The sequence below is a fragment of the Mytilus californianus genome, unplaced genomic scaffold, assembly GCF_021869535.1.
Source record: "Mytilus californianus isolate M0D057914Y unplaced genomic scaffold, xbMytCali1.0.p SCAF_5, whole genome shotgun sequence".
In the NCBI taxonomy this organism is placed as follows: domain Eukaryota; kingdom Metazoa; phylum Mollusca; class Bivalvia; order Mytilida; family Mytilidae; genus Mytilus; species Mytilus californianus.
In genome coordinates, this window is record NW_026262701.1 from 56,405,749 (window position 1) to 56,426,455 (window position 20,707).

Consider the following 20,707-nt stretch of genomic DNA (forward strand, 5'->3'; position numbering starts at 1 on the left):
TTTAGACCATAAATATTAATAAATACAATTGAAAACAATAGTTTTAGTCGTTGATATTTACATAGACGATATATGAATACATTGTACATATTTGTACAGTGCGATGAACGGCTCCGCATACCTATACACTGATTTATAGAAGGAGTAAAAATAACAATCTCTCCCTATACAGGTAAACCGTTAATGCATTTGAATAAGAAACAAATTTACATCCTTAAACCAATCAATGTGAATCATCTATCGAAATATTAAGAGGTGAATCGGATCAATTTTACAATGACAAACATTTAGAAAACGTTAAAGTTTTCGATTTATTATTCCTTCTAAAAATGGAAAATGCTGGATACAAAGGTAGGTATTATGACAGATATAATTTGAAACACGAAAATTATTCTAATTTATTCATGAATTGTTTTATTTATTTTCCTTTAACAATAAAAACTAGTACGTATGTTCTCTGTCTTACAAATATAATCATGTTAATTTTTCTTCATCTATGAATTCTAACAGGAGGAGGACAATGATAGATGGCTGTTTAACGTCCAGCGAAAAATTTAATGCATATTCATGACGAGAACATGTTTATGTGATATCCTTTATGAATAAGAACCCTGCTTGATACTAGACACTCTGAGTAGGTTTGTTAACGTGCTAGTTCACCGCGATCCGCCGCCGATGTCACCCTTCAAAACTGACATGGTATTCTTACTCTATGCCAACCAATCGTTGCTCTTACTAGCTCATAAAAGCCGTCTGCTTATCGAAGAAGCAGCAAATATCAGTTGTCAAGTTTTTGAATTGACATGGGCGGGGATCGAACATTTGACCTCTCGCAATTAAGGCTAGCAACGTACCACCACCGATTGGGTAATTCTATTATTATAGGAAGTTTCTTTTCATTCAACTGGATTCGATCGCTAGGCCTAGCAGAGTAACGTGCAATAAATAAAGTGAAAACATACACATGAAGAAAATAGATCGTACTTTCCTGTAGCCCTTTTCACAAAAAATCTTAAGTGTAAAATTAATCTTACGATAAAAATATTTAGTTGAATTGTTAAGGAATATTTTAGACTTACGATAAATTTTACACTTAAGATTTTTTGTGAAAAGGGCTACTGATTCTTACAGTTTTCTAATTGACATCAGTATATTCCCAAAGCATTTTTCATTTCCGTTTCAAATACATTGTAACTGAACATTCAGGGTGTTTTGCGATGTTATTATTGTAGGATAAGCAAAAGCTCGCAATTTAAATAGTGGTAGCATTATTTGCATGCAATATTTTTATTTATTTTGATTTTTGCAAAAGTTAATTTAGCATGTTTGTCTATTTTCAACAATGGTAATAATATTAAATGCATGTGTGAATTTCTGAATTTACAATAATTTACAGTAATTTACTGTTTTGCATATTAACAACATGCTGTGTAAACCAACATTTAGTACAGAATTACTATCATATGAGTATGTTAGGATTTTCTGTTATTTCTTTTTTTTTTCTTAGTCTATTGATCGAAATTAAAAGGGGTGGTTGAGAACTTCCCCCTCCCCTTACAAAAAAAATATAATACTAGTATAACCCCGTCTCTTCCTATCATAAGTCAATAACATCGCTAGTGGTTATCTGATGTCATTTTTGTTTATTGGCGGTTTTGTTGTTGTTGGTAGATCTTTGAAATTTTCGGTTGAATTATTTTATAGTTTCCGGACGTATTTGACATATTTTACAGACACTTGTTTATTGTGTGTTGAAGACTGGATATTGGGCAAAATATGTTTTGTTGTTATTTGTAAAGATGGGTTGTTGTTTCATTGACTTACAACCGGTATCTCCATTCATCTATATAACCTATCATACATGTAATAAGGGTATGAAAATGGATGGTGAAAGACGAGCCATACATTTATAAATTGGATTGTTCTGGAAAAATAGATTATATTAAGTGTACCACGTTTGCTTGCGAGAACTTTTAACTGTTTAACAATAGTATTGTAAATATAATATGTCAAACTGAAACTGTAAATGATCAAATACAGTATCGTTTTTAGTACTTGCAAATTAGCGTACTTTTGATAAAGAAATAGACATATAAAATAGTTACTTCAAGATTAGAACTGTAAAATTATGAAACCTAACTTAAATTCATTTAGAGAATTACCAAAAATGACTCTAAAGGATTTGGTCCATTTTTAATATTCCAAAGGTACTCAAGTCTTTACTATTATCAAAATGACTGGATGCAAAATGTGAAGTGTACGTCTATGGACCCTTTCGAAATGTTAACCGCGTTGATTGATTTCTTGAAATTACAAAATGTGTGGCATTTCCTAATATAATTATGTCTGGTTAACGTATAAAATTAGATTAACGGGACTGCGCATTTGTATTTACACTCCCTACACAGCCCAAAAGCCCACTCAGGTAAATAGCACGTGACTTATCCGCCGACAAATAAAATCCAGGAAACCATACGTCTATTCACCACTCTACCTGCATGCGAGTACTGTAAAAGTATGGAGCATGTGCCTTAATGATAGCGCCCTATAAGGGCTTCCAAATGTGTGTTCAATTTCAGTAATACATATTAAGGTACAAGTATTTTAAAGTTGCATTGCATATCAAAAACCACCGTAAAATAAATGTAAAATTAATATTAAACTAAATTGACCCAGAAACCGCAAAAAAAAAGATAAGAGAATAACAAGGTCACATACTAGTATATGGGTGTGGAAAGGTCACCTCAGGGGCGGATCCAGGATTTTGGAAAGGGGGGCGTAGTATGTAAAAATCGCCGAGCGGAGCGAGGTGAAAATTTTTTTGGACCTTTTTTGGGCTACAAAACAAAAAATATGTGTAAAATGCACATTTTTAGTGACGGTTCCTAACGTGGGGTATGTATATTTTATAGTTAAAGTGTAAGCTTGGGTTGGACATTTTTGATGCCGCATCCTCCCAATTAGTTGTCTATTATAAAATGATTGAATGGATCTAAAGCTATGTACTAATATATTTGATGTGGGATTTGTCAGTAAAAAATGGACATGGAAAATTCTCGTTTGTTGTATGGTTAGTTAGCATAACCTCACAGATTACTTGTTGTAAACATGATATACGGCTATTCAATGAAGTTTATAATACGACCGACACGAACAAAGACAAACAAGCAATTTTTATCCAAATGTTTGGTTGAAATGTTTCACTCAACAAGGGAAGTGAGGGGTTCCAAATCAACCAACGGCTACGAATGAGTCTGAAAATCAAATGACAACGAAGTTGTGAATGACGGTCGACAAATGGAGACATAAAGGCCACACCCAGCAGGCAGGTTGCAGTTGGGCCTTGAAAAAAGTATTCAGTATATCAGTTCGGCGAAACAGACATTCCGGTCAGATATGGGATTTACATGCAAACCCCTCAAAAAAAATTACGCATGTTTTTTATTCACCATGTTCATTTAATGCTGAATAATTCTGTTGGATTTTTTTTTCTTATAGCAAAAAGGGGACACGATAATTGTTTTCATTACAGATACGGCCAGAATTTTTGTTTAAGGCAAAAATCAGGGTCAGAATTTTTTCTCTAAGATATCTCAGACTGCCCTATCAAATCAAATGGTCCGTACCTTAGACTTTAAACATATCTAGAGCTTACTGACTGGGGATCATTATTCAGCAATGTTATTAATTGGCTGGGGCGTGTGGGGTTAAACATATTTTCGTAGGTAAATAATATTGCCGTGGAACTTTTTTTTTTCATGAGAGTGTAATAGAGTATTACTTTCTGTTGAGTGGAAATATGAAATAGAAGTCAATACGTTCTTGCTCAATCCTTTGTCGCTTTGAAGGTGTCATGCTTGTCATCCTCCGCCTAAGCAATGTGTTGCTGTTATTTGAATTTCAAAATGACTGAGTGACGTTTCAAACGTACTGATCAACTCCACCGTAGCGAAACACATGACTGACATAATCAATAATATATTACAGTAAATACGAGCGAAAAATATCATTATAAGTAAAGAATTGTCGCTTAAAAATTAAATACACGACCGGGAAATGGCAAAGTTCACGAAGTCAAGTCTGATTCATCATTTTACAAAAAAAAAAAAAAAAAAAGTTCAAGCAAAGGGGGGGGGGGGGCGTACGCCCTCTACGCCCCCCTCTGGATCCGCCACTGCACCTAGCTACTTATACGTATAAGGAATTTGAATAAATAAGTGATTAATAAAAAAAGACAAAAAGATATACAATGTATAAATCTTGACAACTTGGTAAATATTTGCAAAGTCAATAAATGCTCTTCTGTATAGAACATGTAGTTCAATATATCTGTATGTAGGTTATCTACAAAAGAGCCTTAATAAGAAAGGTTTAAAGATATGTTTCATAATGAGGTCGTTTATCGGTAACAATATGCGTAAAATGTAAAATCGGGAAAACTTCAAAGAAAAACACTCTTAGTACACTTATCGAGATTAAAAAAGAGTGGGCATTCAGATGGTCTCAGATGTAAAAAAAGTTTGCTTTCGCCATGCACATGTATGAGGGTTTGGATGGGGATTTACAAAATAGAGAAAAATGGGCGAAAAATATAAACAATAGAGAAAATGGACCAAAAACGTAAAGAATAGAGAATAATGGGCAAACATATATAAGAATAGAAAAAAATTGCTTAAAAAAATAAAGAATACTGATATGAAGGACCTCCCATCCGCACCCTCGTGTGTATTTGTCTGTCTCGCGTCAATAACCTTTTCAGTGGTTGTATTTTAATCGTAATTGTCTTTATAATTTTGCTCTTTAGAAATTTTGGTTTTTATGGTTTTGTTATGAAATATTCACGTTTATATTCGACTCGTTCCGATTCAGAGCTTGGTTTGTTGTGTAAACACCAGGCCCTGTCTATAACTGTTATACTATTATATTATATTGACTTTACATTGGTTTGATTTGATTTTATTTTTGGTGTTTTAACGCCACTTTTAAGCACCGCTTTTGGGTTATTTCATGGCGGCCAGTTTTTATTGGTGGAGGAAACCGGAGTGCCCAGAGAAAACCACCGACCTTCGATAGAAAAACTGACAATCCTAGTCAAATAAGATTGAAGTCGAGTACACCCGCACGAGCGGGGTTCGAACTCACAACCTCAGTGTTGACTGGCTAGTGATTACAGTAGTAACTACTTAGACCACTAGGCCACCGAGCCCCCCCAACTTTACATTGGATTACTTTCTCATTGTCGTATATCCTATATACATGTACATGTATCAATTATTCGCATTGATAACCTGCATGTACATTAATTAAAACCATTTTATTTAAATCATTTTCAATTATCCAAATACCAATTAACATGTAAAAAGTAAAATAACAAAAATACCAAACTCCAAGGAAAATTCAAAAAGGAAAGTCGCCTATCAAATGGCAAAATCGAAAGCTGAAACACACAACAAACGAATGAAAAACAACTGTCATATTATCAGAGCATTTTTAAAAATCAAATGTCAATAATATAAACAAAATATTAAAAAATTAAAGTCTTATTTTATGCAATATCACACATTTCCCGACCAATAGGAGATTTTAAAATTGTTCTTATATTTTTATTTAAAGATACAGATGTCAATATATATTTATTTATATTTATTCAACTGACAATTCTTCATACTACTGAATTTGCCTGATTGTTATACCCCCCCTAAAAAAAGGTTTTTAAGAAATGCAAGAAGAAACAACGGTGACAGTCAAAAACTTTTAGTCAGAAAGAGAGATAACACTGGTACCCTGGCCAAATGAATAAAAACTTGACTCGTGCCGAAACAATAACAAATCATCTACATGTAACAACACGCGCACGAGAAATGTCTGGGCAACACGAACCCTTAAACAAGCGTGTGTGAAATCGGGAGCTTATGTAGTTACTGACCAAAGAGCGTCGTCCATGTTACACTTTATAAATTTTTATCAAATTGTAGTTTCGAGCCTCTGTTAACACGTGTTTAGATTAATAAATGTCCCGATAGATGGGATACAGTTAACAGAAACTAAAAGGAAACAAATAAGCTGTTGTACTTGCAAGCTTAGTAAAGATTTTGATACAAATTACCCTGCTTGTGAACTAAAACAAGTTTTCCAACCTTTTTGTATATGAAAGGATGTCTATATGTTAGTACGTAAAAAAAGTCCGATTGACGTGTGTTGTGAATCACCAACCATTCTTTTAAAGGGGAAAATGGTATGAAGATGAGGGTATATCAAACGGACTATAAAACATATACGTACTATTAACACTGACGTAGTTTTAAGTCCATGAACGCATCTATCATAGACATTTTTTGTAATTGGTTGGTCAACTATTTTTGTCAAACAGTTCATATATAATCTGTTTATCTATTTTAACAATAAATCATTTATGTAAGTTTTGCAAAGTAGTCGACCGGTTGACAACAAATGTTGACTGCCACTCCAAAAAGAGGATATATTGTAAGGTGCAGAAATTTTGCCTTACTAATATAGTTATTTAAAGGGGAATTTTAGCGAGTAGGGGTTAGTAAACACGAGGCATTAGATTTAATGTCCTTTTTCTAGAATGACGTGGTTTTGTATTAACACAAACCACGGAGTCAAAAAGTTTTCCCTGCCTCCTCAGGAAGGACCATCCTATAGAAAAGGGAAAGTACAGGTATGCATGATTCTATACCATGTACAAAGTCAACACGTGGTACCCTCGTAATTAATGTAAGAATATTTTGGTATACAGTAAAGCTAAGCAGACGAATATACATTGATAAATGACAATTATTAAAATGTTCAGAACTGTTGCTTTGTGAAAATCTTTTTTGATTTGAAATGTTTAGCAATTAATGCATTGATTACACCTTATATAAGAATGCCGGATTTTGATTGGTTGTTAGCCAGTGTATTTTTCGCATATTCTAACATTTTTTCCTCATTTCAAACGAATTTTCCTGTTTTTTCACCACTGCCGGTGAATTTGCCTCAAATTCCCCTCTCTGCCGTGGTATTTGCCATTTTGGATATTCCTTTTTTACCCTCGCGAGCCTGTTCCCGCCAAAATTATTCGGAACCTTTCTCACGTTATCCCGACAACATGGTTAAGCACTATTGACTGAGTTAAACGGAAAACTGTCAGAAATATACATATAGGAGAGGGGAAAAACATGTCTATACAAATGAACGATTTAATGATGGAATAACAATGACGATTACACATATAGATACCATGACTTTACAAAAAGACAGCACTAACGCATATAAGTACATATATATTTCCCGCGGTACTACGATTTCCCTTCACATGTACAGACAGTTTCAATCAAAATCTATTCGGTGTAATTAAACAGATTTATCATGTTATGGAGGGGTATTTGCGAAAAATGCCAATCTTGGGACCAAATTTCCCTCGTCTAGCGGCTTTGGAAATTTCACCGTCCCTTGACTGGTATTTTTCGCAAATACCCCTCCATAACATGATATATCTGTTCATAATTACACCTTATGTAAGAATCCTGGGTTTTGATTGGTTGATAGCCAGTGTATTTTTCACCAATTTACTGTTATCAAATGAATATCGTTCATTTTTTAACGCCGCCGGGGTATATGCAAAAAGGATATGCCTTTTTTACCCTCTCTGCGGTGGTATTTGCCAAAAAATACTCTATCCGACTGGACGCTTGTAACGTCACGATCATCAATGCGTTTTTGAACGTTAACATTCGGTGTAATTAAATAGATATAGCATGTTCTTGAGGGGTATTTGCGAAAAATACCAGTCTTGAGAATGAATTTCCCTCGCCTTACGGCTCGCGAAATTTAACATTCTCTCGACTGGTATTTTTTGCAAATACCCCTCCTTAACATGATATATCTGTTCAATATTCACTACAGAAAAATTGGTATATGCCTTTTGAAACGAGTCATTGAAATTGTGGTTACATTCTTCAAATGAATTACATAAGTATTTTAAACTAAATGAATTACATAAGTATTTTAAACTAGCAGTGAATATAAAATAAATGTAAAACTACCTGTAAATATAAAACTAGGTTCTATCTAAAAATCAAAAAGAGAATATACATGATCGGACTGGGTCACCTAGCTACTAATATACGTGTGAGAAATTTGTAGCTTATTTTACATAAATAAGCGAAGAAAAAATATACAATGTATAAATCTTGTCATACTGTACCTAGTAAATATTTGTTAAGTCAATAAATACTCTTATTCTAGTTCAGTGTACATATAGGTTATCTGCACAAGAGCAAACTAACAGATATAAAACTAGAGGCTCTAAAGAGCCTGTGTCGCTCACCTTGGTCTATGTGCATATCAAACAAAGGACACAGATGGATTCATGACAAAATTGTGTTTCGGTGATGGTGATGTGTTTGTAGATCTTACTTTACTGAACATTCTTGCTCCTTACTATTATCTTTATCTATAATGAACTTGGCCCAGTAGTTACAGTGGAAAATATTATGTAAAAATTTACAAAAATTTACAAAATTTATAAAAATTGTAAAAAATTGACTATAAAGGGCAATAACTCCTTAAGGGGACAATTGACAATTTTGATCATTTGACTTTTTTGTAGATCTTACTTTGTTGTACATTATTGCCGTTTACAGTTTATCTCTATCTATAATAATATTCAAGATAATAACCATAAGCTGCAAAATTTTCTTAAAATGACCAATTCAGGGGCAGCAACCCAACAACGTGTTGCCTGATTGGTCTGAAATTTTCAGGGCAGATAGATCTTGACCTAATGAACAAATTTATTCTCGTCAGATTTGCTCTAAATGCTTTGGTTTCAGAGATATAAGCCAAAATCTACATTTTACCCCTATGTTCTTTTTTTAGCCATGGCGGCCATCTTGATTGGTTGGCCGGGTCACCGGACACATTTTTTTAAACTAAATACCCCAATGATGATTGTGGCCAAGTTTGGACAAATTTGGCCAAGTAGTTTCAGAGGAGAAGATTTTTTTAAAGATTACAAAAATTTACGAAAAATGGTTAAAAATCAACTGTAAAGGGCAATAACTCCTTAAGGGGTCAACTGACTATTTTGGTCAAGTTGACTTATTTGTAGATCTTACTTTGCTGAACATTATTGCTGTTTATAGTTTATCTCTATCTATAATAATATTCAAGATAATAACCAAAAACGGCAAAATTTCCTTAAAATTACCAATTCAGGGGCAGCAACCAAACAACGGAATGTCCGATTCATCTGAAAATTTTAGGGCAGATAGATCTTGACCTGATAAACAATTTTAGCCCTGTCAGATTTGCTCTAAATGCTTTGGTTTCAGAGATATAAGCCAAAATCTACATTTTACCCCTATGTTCTATTTTTAGCCATGGCGGCCATCTTGGTTGGTTGGCCGGGTCACTGGACACATTTTTAAACTAAATACCCCAATGATGATTGAGGCCAAGTTTTGTTAAATTTGGCCAAGTAGTTTAAGAGGAGAAGATTTTTTTAAAAGATTACAAAAATTTACGAAAAATGGTTAAAAATTGACTATAAAGGGCAATAACTCCTTAAGGGATCAACTGACCATTTTGGTCAAGTTGACTTATTTGTAGATCTTACTTTGCTGAACATTATGATGTTTACAGTTTATCTCTATCTATAATAATATTCAAAATAATAACCAAAAACTGCAAAATTTTCTTAAAATTACCAATTTAGTGACAGCAACCCAACAACAGGTTCTCCGATCCATCTGAAAATTTCAGGGCAGATAGATCTTAACCTGATAAACAATTTTACCATGTCAGATTTGCTCTAAATGCTTTGGTTTCAGAGATATAAGCCAAAATCTACATTTTACCCCTATGTTCTTTTTTTAGCCATGGCGGCCATCTTCGTTGGTTGACCGGATCACCGGACACATTTTTAAACTAGATACCCCAATGATGATTGTGACCAAGTTTGGTTAAATTTGACCCAGTAGTTTCAGAGGAGAAGATTTTTGTAAAAGTTAACAGACGACGCCGGACGACGACGACGACGACGACGACGGACGACGGACGCAAAGTGATGAGAAAAGCTCACTTGGCCCTTCGGGCCAGGTGAGCTAAAAAAACAGGTTAAAAGATAATGTTTTGTTTCACAGAGGTCGTTTTATCGTTTATATTAAAAAGGGTGAGGGTGATAGTTTCACTTCACCACGTGTTCGGACTCTCGTCAGTGGTTTGTCTTTTGTCATATCTTAATGGTTTTGCTGTTTTGAAATGATGGTGTTTATGGAAGGTCTTTGATTATTTAGTTTTAGAATATTTTGTTCACATTTCTTTTCGACTCGTTACGACTAAAAGCTTGACATGGTGTGTAGAAACCCTATCAATTGATGACGACTATAAATTGATCTTTAGCTGTCGTTTAACTATTTTTTACATACTTCATGACCGACCGTGCGACAGTTCTCGTTACGTTAGAATGCCAGATTTTAATTGGCTTATACGAGGGAGATGAATTTACTTTGTTATACTTCATGTCAAAATGCAATATTTTGATTTTTTAATACGAGGGTGACCATTTTTTTCATAGACTGTCAAAATAAAAAATACTTCTTGCTTCACTTTTGTTGTTTTTTCTTATAATGGTAACGTTGTCATGTACATGACGTCATAGTAAAGTACTTTCAATTTAAAATTTAAAAGACAATACATATATAAATATGAATTATAACAGAACATTCAGTATAATAAATTAAATAACACATAGCTGAGAGAGTGATAGAGCAGATTGTTATCCCTTGAAAATGGTATAATTTTTCATTCAAATGGTATAATTTTCATTCAAATGGTATAATTTTTCATTCAAATGCAATAGTTTTTATTCAATTAGTATAAAATGTCATTTGAATGCAATATTTTTTATTCAATTGGTATAGTAGTTTTTTATTTATATGCAATGATTGCATTATGGGAAATTCTTTGACGTCATAAGGTCAAATTGCAACAACGTTTGTGATTGGTCGGAAATTGTTTGGATTTCTCCCCTTTCTTCCTAAACATGGGTGACCAAGAATTAACAGACGCGTCAGAATATCGCCCCTCTAACTAAATCTTACGTTCGTGCGAGTCCTGCACTGGCTATTAAAATCTTGTGGTCATAACTAGTATTTCTATTGCAAAATTTCGATGGTCAAAACGTTCGGTCCACTTTTCAAAAACCGTTTCATTGTATATTGATTTATATGCAAGTATATCGGTTTTTTAAATAGATTAGACACCGTTGGTTTTCCCGTTTGAATGGTTTTACACTACTAATTTTTTGGGGCCCTTTATAGCTTGCTTTTCGGTTTGAGCCAAGGCTCCGTGTTGAAGACCGTACGCTGACCTTTAATGGTTTACATTTACAAATTATGACTTGGATGGAGAGTTGTCTCATCGGCACTCATACCACATCTTCTTATATCTATATACAACGTAAACCAGACGTTTCTCAGACTGTTTTCTTTTTTTGATAAATCCTTTGCCGCGCGTTGTGTACTGATTGATAACTCAGTCTGGGAGAACAAGATTTATTTCAGTACCAGTTGTAATTAGGTTTGAGCAAACTTCCAGTAATTGCAAATACTCTTATGTCGGTGCTTTGTGTCTATTGTCTTAAAGTAAGTTTGTTTGTGTTACTCGTACCGATCTTTTGAGTTAATTTGCTGATTTGTGCAGGATGTTATTTTCTCGATCATTTATACCGAAGTAACTATTAACCATTGTTTTACGTGGTTTCATGTGAAAGACAACTGTGTTCTTATGAACTGATTTTTACACCCCCAGGTATGAATTGGGGAGTATCACTCGAATATATTGGCCTGTTTGAAGGCAGGAGTCTTTAATTCTCACGGCTGTCTATCGGTATATCGAGAGAAATTATCGTGAAAGAATACCTTACGGTGGTCAAGCATTGCGATCGGATCGTGAAAGATCTGGACGTTTGTGCGCATTTAATAAATAATATAAATTGCGATTCAATTTTTTTTTCAGTTTTTGAGATTCATCATGATAACATTGTAGTATTATACTGTCCCAGCTTCGGGATGGGTTGCTCACAAACATGTTGTTGTACTGTTACAATGCTGTCCCAGATTAGGGGGAGGATTGGGATTCCGCTAACATGTTTAACCCCGCCACATTCTGTATGTATGTGCTTGTCCCAAATCAGGAGCCTGTAATTCAGTGGTTGCCGTTTGTTGCTTTGTTATACATATTTGTGTTTCGTTCATTTTATTGTACATTAATTTCGGCCGTTAGTTTTCTCGATTGAATTGTTTTACATTTTTGATTTCGGGGCCTTTTATAGCTGACTATGCGGTGTAGGCTTTGCTTATTGTCGAATGCCGTACGGTGACTTATAGCTGTTGATTTCTGTGTCATTTGATCTCTTGTGGAGAGTTGTCTCATTTGCAATCATACCACATCTTCGTTTTTATATCCACCCTGCCATATTCTTTATTTGCCTGTCCCAGGGATGGAGCCTGTAGTTTAATGGTTGTCGTTGGTTCCTGTCTCGACTCATATTTGGTATTTTGTAAATTGTTTTGTTATGTATAATTAGGCTGTTAGTTTTTTCGTTTGAATGGTCACACTTTTCATGTCGGGCCTTTTATAGACGACTTTACAGTATCAGGTTTTTGTCATTGCTGAAGGCCTTACGATTGTCTACAAAAAGCATTTGTCTACATGACGGCAAAAAGCTCTACAGAGCTTATGTTTGTAGTATTTCATGTAATCCGACTTTTATGATTTATGTTTGTAGTATTTCGTGTAACCCGAACCATTACTGCCAATACTCGCATATATACATCTCTATACAAATATCTAAATTTGAACCTATATAATTTGTTGGATACTTAATTATATTATATAATGTGTCACAGAATAAACTTGTATACCCCACTTCCCAATGCAGTATTGAAAAGTAAATCATCAAGTTAAAAGTCCTGAAGATAAAATATGTTTTCAAATATGCCCTGCATACTTATTTATGCAAAAACATATAGCAATTATTGAACTACTGTGGAGCTTGAAAAAAAATCTATTTAAGGGATTCGGAGACGAGAACAGAAAAAAAAAGCTCAGCAACGAATTCTAAATGTAAAATGATTTGCAGCATAAGACATGAGAGCACATATTATAGATAGTATTAAATATGAAGTTCACGCCTCATATAGTGAAGTCCTTTGTCATATGACTATTGTTGTAACATGGGTTAGTAACTGGTTCCAATTTATCCTGAATTGTCTTTATTAAAGAATTAGTTCCGGACTATAAGAGCTTATGTCTCTACTTGTGGGTTTCTGGTTCTGCTGTCGTAATTAGGTGGGGTTTATTTCTACATGTAGTAAAACAGAGGGGGCTTAGTCCAAATAGTTGTAACGTCCTGGATGCTTTTTATTCTTTTTTCATGTGTGCCTTCCTGCAACATCTCTGAGGATCAAGAAAAGTAAAAAATGATATAGCACTAAAGAACGTCATGATTACATGTATCTGGACTTAGAAGGGGGAGGGGGGCTAGCTTTGTATATTTTTTTTTCATTTCAGTGTGTAGACTGTAGGAGAGTTTCTTCAGAAAAGGTTTTCATTGGAGGTGTTTTTGCCATGCACGCAGGCATCTGTTTCTATCCATGAACAAGTTGTGTGTCAAATTAATTATTATTACTTGTCATTCGCATTTTTTGCTCGTCCTGGCCATTATTGGCATTAACAGCCAGTGCACGAACTCGCACGAACGCCAAATTTAGTTAGAGGGGTGATATTCTGACGCGTTTTTTAATTCTTGGTCGCTCAAGTTTAGAAAGAAAGGGGAAAAATCCAAACAATTACCGACCAATCACAAACGTTGTTGCAAATTTGACCTTATGACGTCAAAGAATTTCCCATAATGCAATTATTGCATATAAATAAAAAAAACCTACTATTATACCAATTGAATAAAAAATATTGCATTCAAATGACATATTATACCAATTGAATAAAAAATATTGCATTTGTACGAAAATTATACCATTTGAATGAAAATTATACCATTTGAATGAAAAATTATACCAATGAATAATTATACCATTTGAATGAAAAATTATACCATCTGAATAAAAAATATTGCATTTAAATGAAAAAATATACCATTCAAATAAAAAAATATTGCATTTAAAAGAAGAAATATACCAATTAAATAAGAAATATTGCATTTAAATGAAAAATATCAAATTTTTGCAACCAATACCATGCCATAATAATGCTCACGTTCTACGTTTTGGCCTCAGACTCTTTCATAGACTGTCAAAATAAAAACTTCATATCGCTTCACTTTTGTTGTTTTTCTAATGACTGTAACGTTGTTATGTTCATGACGTCATAGTAAAGTAATTTAAATTTAAAATTTAACTTAAAAGACAATAATGATAGAACATTCAGTATGATAAATTAAATAACACATAGCTGAGACGGTGATAGAGAAGAGTGCTTGCCTCGGTTGACAATGTTTTCTCGGAGTAAAACTCTTGGGTTCCTATCTCATTGTCGTATACCTATCATTCACATTTATAACCTGTATGTTCATTAAAACTATTTTTATGACATTTTCATATACCCATATAACAATCTACATACAACTATTAGAGCATTGAAATCACATGTCAACAATATGTATAAAAGATTCTAAAGATGAAATTCCAATTTATGCAATATCACATGTTTCCCGTTCTATAGGATATTTTCAATTTTATTTAAAGATACAAATGTCAATAATTTAATTTTGGATACAGTAACACGTCTTTAACGCGGGTTATTCAGTGTGCACCACATTTTTTATGTTATTTCGTCATAGGCAGAAAACATATTTCAGTCATTCCTTAAATATATATGTATTTCCATATTCAGCTGACAATTCATCATACTGCTAAATATGTCTGATTTAGAAAAAAAAGTGTTTAGAAATGTACACTGAATGAAAACATAACGAAACATAACAGTAAACAACACACGCCAGATCAATCTAATGACTGGGTTACACAAACCCCTTAAAACAGTGAAATCATGTGCGCAGTGTCATCTCCAATATTAAACCCCAGTTCTATTGTTATACTTCATAATTTCTATTTCTGAAACAAGTGTAAATTGAATAGATCTATTGTTACGAATAACAATTGATTTTGACCACAGGTTGTGACGAGCGGGGTTTCTGGAAACCCCTGTTTCTACATCCCGAAAACACAGTCCATTGTTATTCATAACAATAGAAATTGTTTTTAATAACACGAACAAACGAGATTACTAATAGTGTTCACTACAAATTGTTTCAAGACATATTAAAAAACATATTTCAGGAAATTCCAATAGCGAAAAAAATATTTAGCATCTATTTTGAATAAAAAAAAAATCATTTAAATACTCCATTGCTTGAAGCTAAAATTTTAATCCCATATGGCAATGACTTAAAGAACATACATGTATGTTCCTACATATGCAATATGTTAATTAAGCGTGTCCGGTCGTCGGGTTTCTAATCCAGTTACATTTTTTGATAAAACCGTAGCATGTAAAATACATTTATGATTACCTCCATTAAACTGATACATGTTAGTACTTTGGGTTATAAATATTGCGTTATCTTCAGTCTCTTCTGCCAAATCCAAAGCCTCAAAATGTCGTCCGTCTTATACCCGTCCATATTGACAACTGCATACAAGGAACATGATATATTTTTTTGTAATAAAAATGCACGATACGGCCAACCTTGACCTGCAGTTCCATATTATCACATGCATTTAACGGGAATATGCAAAAACAGCAACTTTGACATTTGTAAAATCTACTCACTTGTCAAAGTATGAATGAAGATCGTCAAAGAAAGGTTACTAGTGGGGTTTTTCCTTATTATTATTTATCATGGTTTGATATTGTCAATAAAAATGCTATCCGTTCTTCTTCATTTAAAATTCAATATAAACAAATATAGTGTTTAGTATCGGGTGTAAGTTAGTTATACGCTTCGGGATACGGTGTGTCTGGATAAGAAACCTCTTCCGCCTCCGGCCGTCGGGGTTTCTTATCCAGACACACCTATCCCTCAGTGTATAACTATTACGTCATACAAAAACTCACCAACGATTCCAGGCTTATACTATTATTGTACGCTAAACGCGCGTATTGTATACAAAAGGCTCATCAGTGTCGCTCGATTCATAAATAAAAGAACAAATAAACACGAAGCTGAACTTGAAGAGCATTTTGAGCCATCAAATGCTGTGGTCCATATCAAAATTGACCAACGCCTTTTCAAATTGTAGTTTTGAGCCGTTTGTTAATAGCATAGTTTACATTTTAAATGTTGAGAAAGATGAGATTTAATTTACAAAAACTCAAAAGGGCACAAACAAGCTCTTATACTATATATATATATAAGCAGCTTAGTAAAGATTTGGATATATTTTTTTTAAATTACTCTGCGTACTCTTAATAGTGTTATATGCATATCATATCAAGAAAGTCATGTGAAGTGGTCGACCATATGAAATTGTTTTTTTATTGTTCCTGGAAAAATAAGATATTTCTATATCTCGGTTTGGATTAGAAAGTTTTTCTTGAAATAAGTGACACACGGCCGTCAACTAAAAGATTTATTCAAAAGTGGTTCCTTTTGTCTAACTTTGCATCTCCAACGCTCGACTAAACATCCTCAGCGATGGTCATTAAATCTACAGCGCTTGACTTTATATCTCCATCGCTAAATATTTTATATATCTTTAGCGCTTGACTTTATATCTCCTACGCTGTAGTTTAAATCTACAGCGCTGGCCTTTACATCTCCAGCGCTGGTCTTTAAATCTACAGCGCTAGACTTAGATCTGCAGCGCTGGACTTTGGACCGTCAGCGCTTGACTTTAGATCTCGAGTGCTGGATTTGATATCTCAAGCACTTGCCTTCAAAACACAACTCTTTATTTGTATGATACCAACAGGGCTCCGTACTTTCTCTTTTCCCACAAGTACTTACTAATAGCATATTCGACCAATAAACTTTAAAGGTCAACGTTCGTCTTGACCGATTTACATACAGCCGAGGGGCATTGAATAACATAAGCGAGATGGAGACTATTTGTCTTTTCATTTGCTGTAAACGAGTTATAACATTGATGTAACATAAGACATTAAGGGAGCTACCATTTGATTTTTATGGGAGGGGGGCTAGGATGAAATTTGAAAAAAAGCAGGACAGGAGTTTTAAGTAAAAAAAAAGGCAGGATGAGACACTTTGCAAAAAAAAAAAAGGCAGGATGACAATTATGGTAAAAAAAAGTCAGGATAAACAAAAAAAAAACAAAAAAGGCAGGACCGAATAGAGTGAAAAATAAAAAGGCAGGACAGAGATTACAACTAAAAAAAAAATGCAGGACAAAATTTTTCATCCTAGGCCACCTACGCTCTATGGGTCTTGACTATATCAAGAAAAGAAGGTGTGGTATGTTTGCCAGTGTGATAACGTCCAACCAGAGACCAAATGAGGTAGATGTAAACAACTTTAGGTCACCGTACGACTTTAACAATAAGCAAAAACCCATACAGTATAGTAATTTATATTAACTTGACAAAATGTAAAACAATTCAAACAAGAAAAACCAACGACTTTATTTATAAATCAGGCATTCCCAATGCAACGGTATAGGTTTTGATGGATTTGTGAAGTCCTGGTGACCATATTTCTATAACACAGTCTACACTTTTGGTAAGATTGTACGAATACTTTTACTTTTAAAATGAAACTAAAATGTAGTACTTAAGATACTGGTATAAATGGTTAGAAGTGAATGTTTATAGCCTTGGTGTTCTTACATGAGGCAAACTTGTTTTAAGAGGGGAAAGAAGGATCCTTTTTCTTTCTTTTCTTTCTTTTCTTCTAGTTGTTTTATTTGTTTTTCGATCCGCGCGTTTTAAAAAAAATATAGAAAGTTTATCATCTGATAAAAAAAAACATATTGTTCTCTTGATAAAAACTTTATGGTAGTGCAGAACAAATTTTTATTGTTTATATAATTTATAGACACTTGTCAGATGTTTGATTAAAACAACCGACGTAGAACGTAACGAATTACGAACAACCGAGAAATGCCGTGGGAGCATTTGCTGAGAAGTACAACATGTAAAACCACACGCACTGATCATGACATCATAATCGGTTATCAGAAAATTACCTTTTAATGATATTTTAAACGAGAAGTAGTCTAAACTTTTGACATGGAGTATAAAGGATACAGGGAGGATCAAATTAAACAAAAATGACATCAAAACCGACAAATAACAACGAATCATGTTTACAACTCCTGTAATTATCTTGTTAATGGTAATGTTATGAGAAAAACCGTGTTGACATACCAGTACTACGTTCCTTACATTTCACGAAAGCATGTAATTTAAAATTAATTTATCCATAGACTCTTTGTATCCCACTTTTAAATCATTGATACGACGCATGCATTAGTTTTAAATAACAGTTATATATATATACATATCTTTTTAACTCCCCTTTCTTTATTTAATTTACTATCAATTTGTTTATTAGTTACAAGGGTCCTCTTAAAGTTTTACACATTACAGTTAAGAAGAGGACAGCACAATCAACGGTTATTTTGTGTAGATATATTTTTGCAGTTAGTCTAAAGTACTTTTATCATCCATGGGTCTTTTATAGATTCATATATATAATGTGTTTTGCTCATTGTAAAAGACATGAAATTGTTCGGATCTTTTTCCTATCGTTTTTATCTATAGTTGTCTCACTGGCAATCATATAATATCTCCTGATTTTATCTATGAAAACCACTGTTATAACAAATAAACTTTCATTTCAATCAGAGGACGTTTTTGATTTTTTTTATCATATATATCTGCAGTTAAGAAGAGAATTAACATATCACCTTGTATACCAGTGCTTTGATTTTCTTTTATATTTTCAAATGTGTCTGACACAATGTATTAAAAGGTATGCTATTCTGGCATGGTGTTGAACCGATCTTAATTGATTTGTGTTGTTCGATCAAATGCGTTGTTCTTAAGTTACTCATGCGCAAAGAAACACGTTGCTGTCTTATTAACACATTTATTATTCCTTTTTTTTAGTATAAAATGATAAAATATTAATTATATTTTAGGAGATCCCAATGACGAGTATGAACTTCGGAAGCGACCTATAAATGGAGATGCAGATAGAAACAGCGATAATGGTGGTGTGGTGATCGAAAATACAGTAAATCTTAAAAAAACAGTCGGTCTTATCAGTGGTACATCTTTCATCGTTGGAACTGTCATAGGTACATTTTGTGCATCAAAATATAAAAACAAATGAAGCAAATGCACATGAGAAAAAACTTTCAAAAATATAGAAAAAAGTAAACTCTCGTGTAGTATTCAACTAAAATCTAGTTTATGCGGCGCGTATACTATAATAGTATGTCATAGGTATATGAACAAATGTTCTTATCTTTAATTAAAGTACACCTTATATTAAGCATTCGTAATATATAACACATTGACAAAAGGGGAAAAATAAATTACAAAAGCAAAGCTTCAAGAGATATATGTATAACATAATGATTGAGACGCATCTATATATAACAGTGAGAAAATGTGGTATGATTGTCAATGTGACAACTATCCACTACAGATCAGAGGAAGAAGTTGTATGCAATTATATGTCACCCCATGGACTTCACCAATGAGCAAAATCAATCCTGTATGGTAAGTTATAAAATGCCCGGGCAATAGAAAATGTGAAACATTTCAAAAGAGAAAACCAACGACTTGATTTATGCTAAATATGATAAACGAAAACATATCGTAGCAGATAGCAACCAACGATAATAATGTTCAAGATTAACTATGAATTAATAAGTAACCTATGTTAAATGTCAATTACTCGATTCATACAAGAAAAAAACATATTATCTTTTATCAGGATCCGGAATTTTCATCTCACCAAAAGGTGTTCTTTCGGAGACTGGCTCAGTCGGACTGAGTTTAATAGTATGGGGTGTAGGAGGTATTCTTTCTTTACTTGGTGAGTTTACTTTACAATATTTCGCATAGAAGAAAATGTAAAATGACTCGTCATGATTGCGTTAATAGTTAGTAGATATACGAATTGTTCGCTGTTGTCCTGTAAATGTTCGTTTAGCAAATACAATGTAACAATTATTTATATATCTCTAAAATAATTATGTCCATTCTTTAGACTATCCCCTCGTTACATATGCTAATAAAAAAATTAAATTCATACCTTTAAATATAATTGTATTTATAAAATCATATAAATTGCAGACTACGAAATCGTCGTACATGAATATTTATTGCCGGTACAAAAGACCATTGTGTGTAATCTGTACATTTCACGCTTCATAATCGGTTTCCTAGTCATTATAATCAATATAAAAATCGCTCATCAGACAACACAAGTCTGTGTCCACACTTGTTATCAATATCAAAAAGAACATGTTGCCTATACCTCAGACGGAAACCCATCCTAAAAATAAAAGACAAAACAAAACAAAAAACAGTAAAAGACATCTTTAAGTCAACATAGCGTCTGTCGTTACCAAATACATGCATATACACAAATTTACTACAAATTGTTTTTGCTATCGTCGATGAGATTGTGGTTGGGATTTTGTTTGGT

General features: G+C 33.4%; 1 protein-coding gene across 1 annotated transcript in view; it reads left to right on the top strand.

Moving 5' to 3' along the window:
- Positions 1-265: 265 nt before the first annotated feature.
- The window catches only part of LOC127702910 (b(0,+)-type amino acid transporter 1-like), a 37,611-nt gene continuing 17,169 nt past the window's right edge, over positions 266-20,707 (top strand). The window contains exons 1-3 of the mRNA XM_052207216.1: positions 266-351; positions 19,188-19,346; positions 19,991-20,092. Coding sequence (XP_052063176.1) covers positions 330-351; positions 19,188-19,346; positions 19,991-20,092 — 283 coding nt within the window. The 5' untranslated portion in view covers positions 266-329. The remainder of the gene's footprint in view (positions 352-19,187; positions 19,347-19,990; positions 20,093-20,707) is intronic.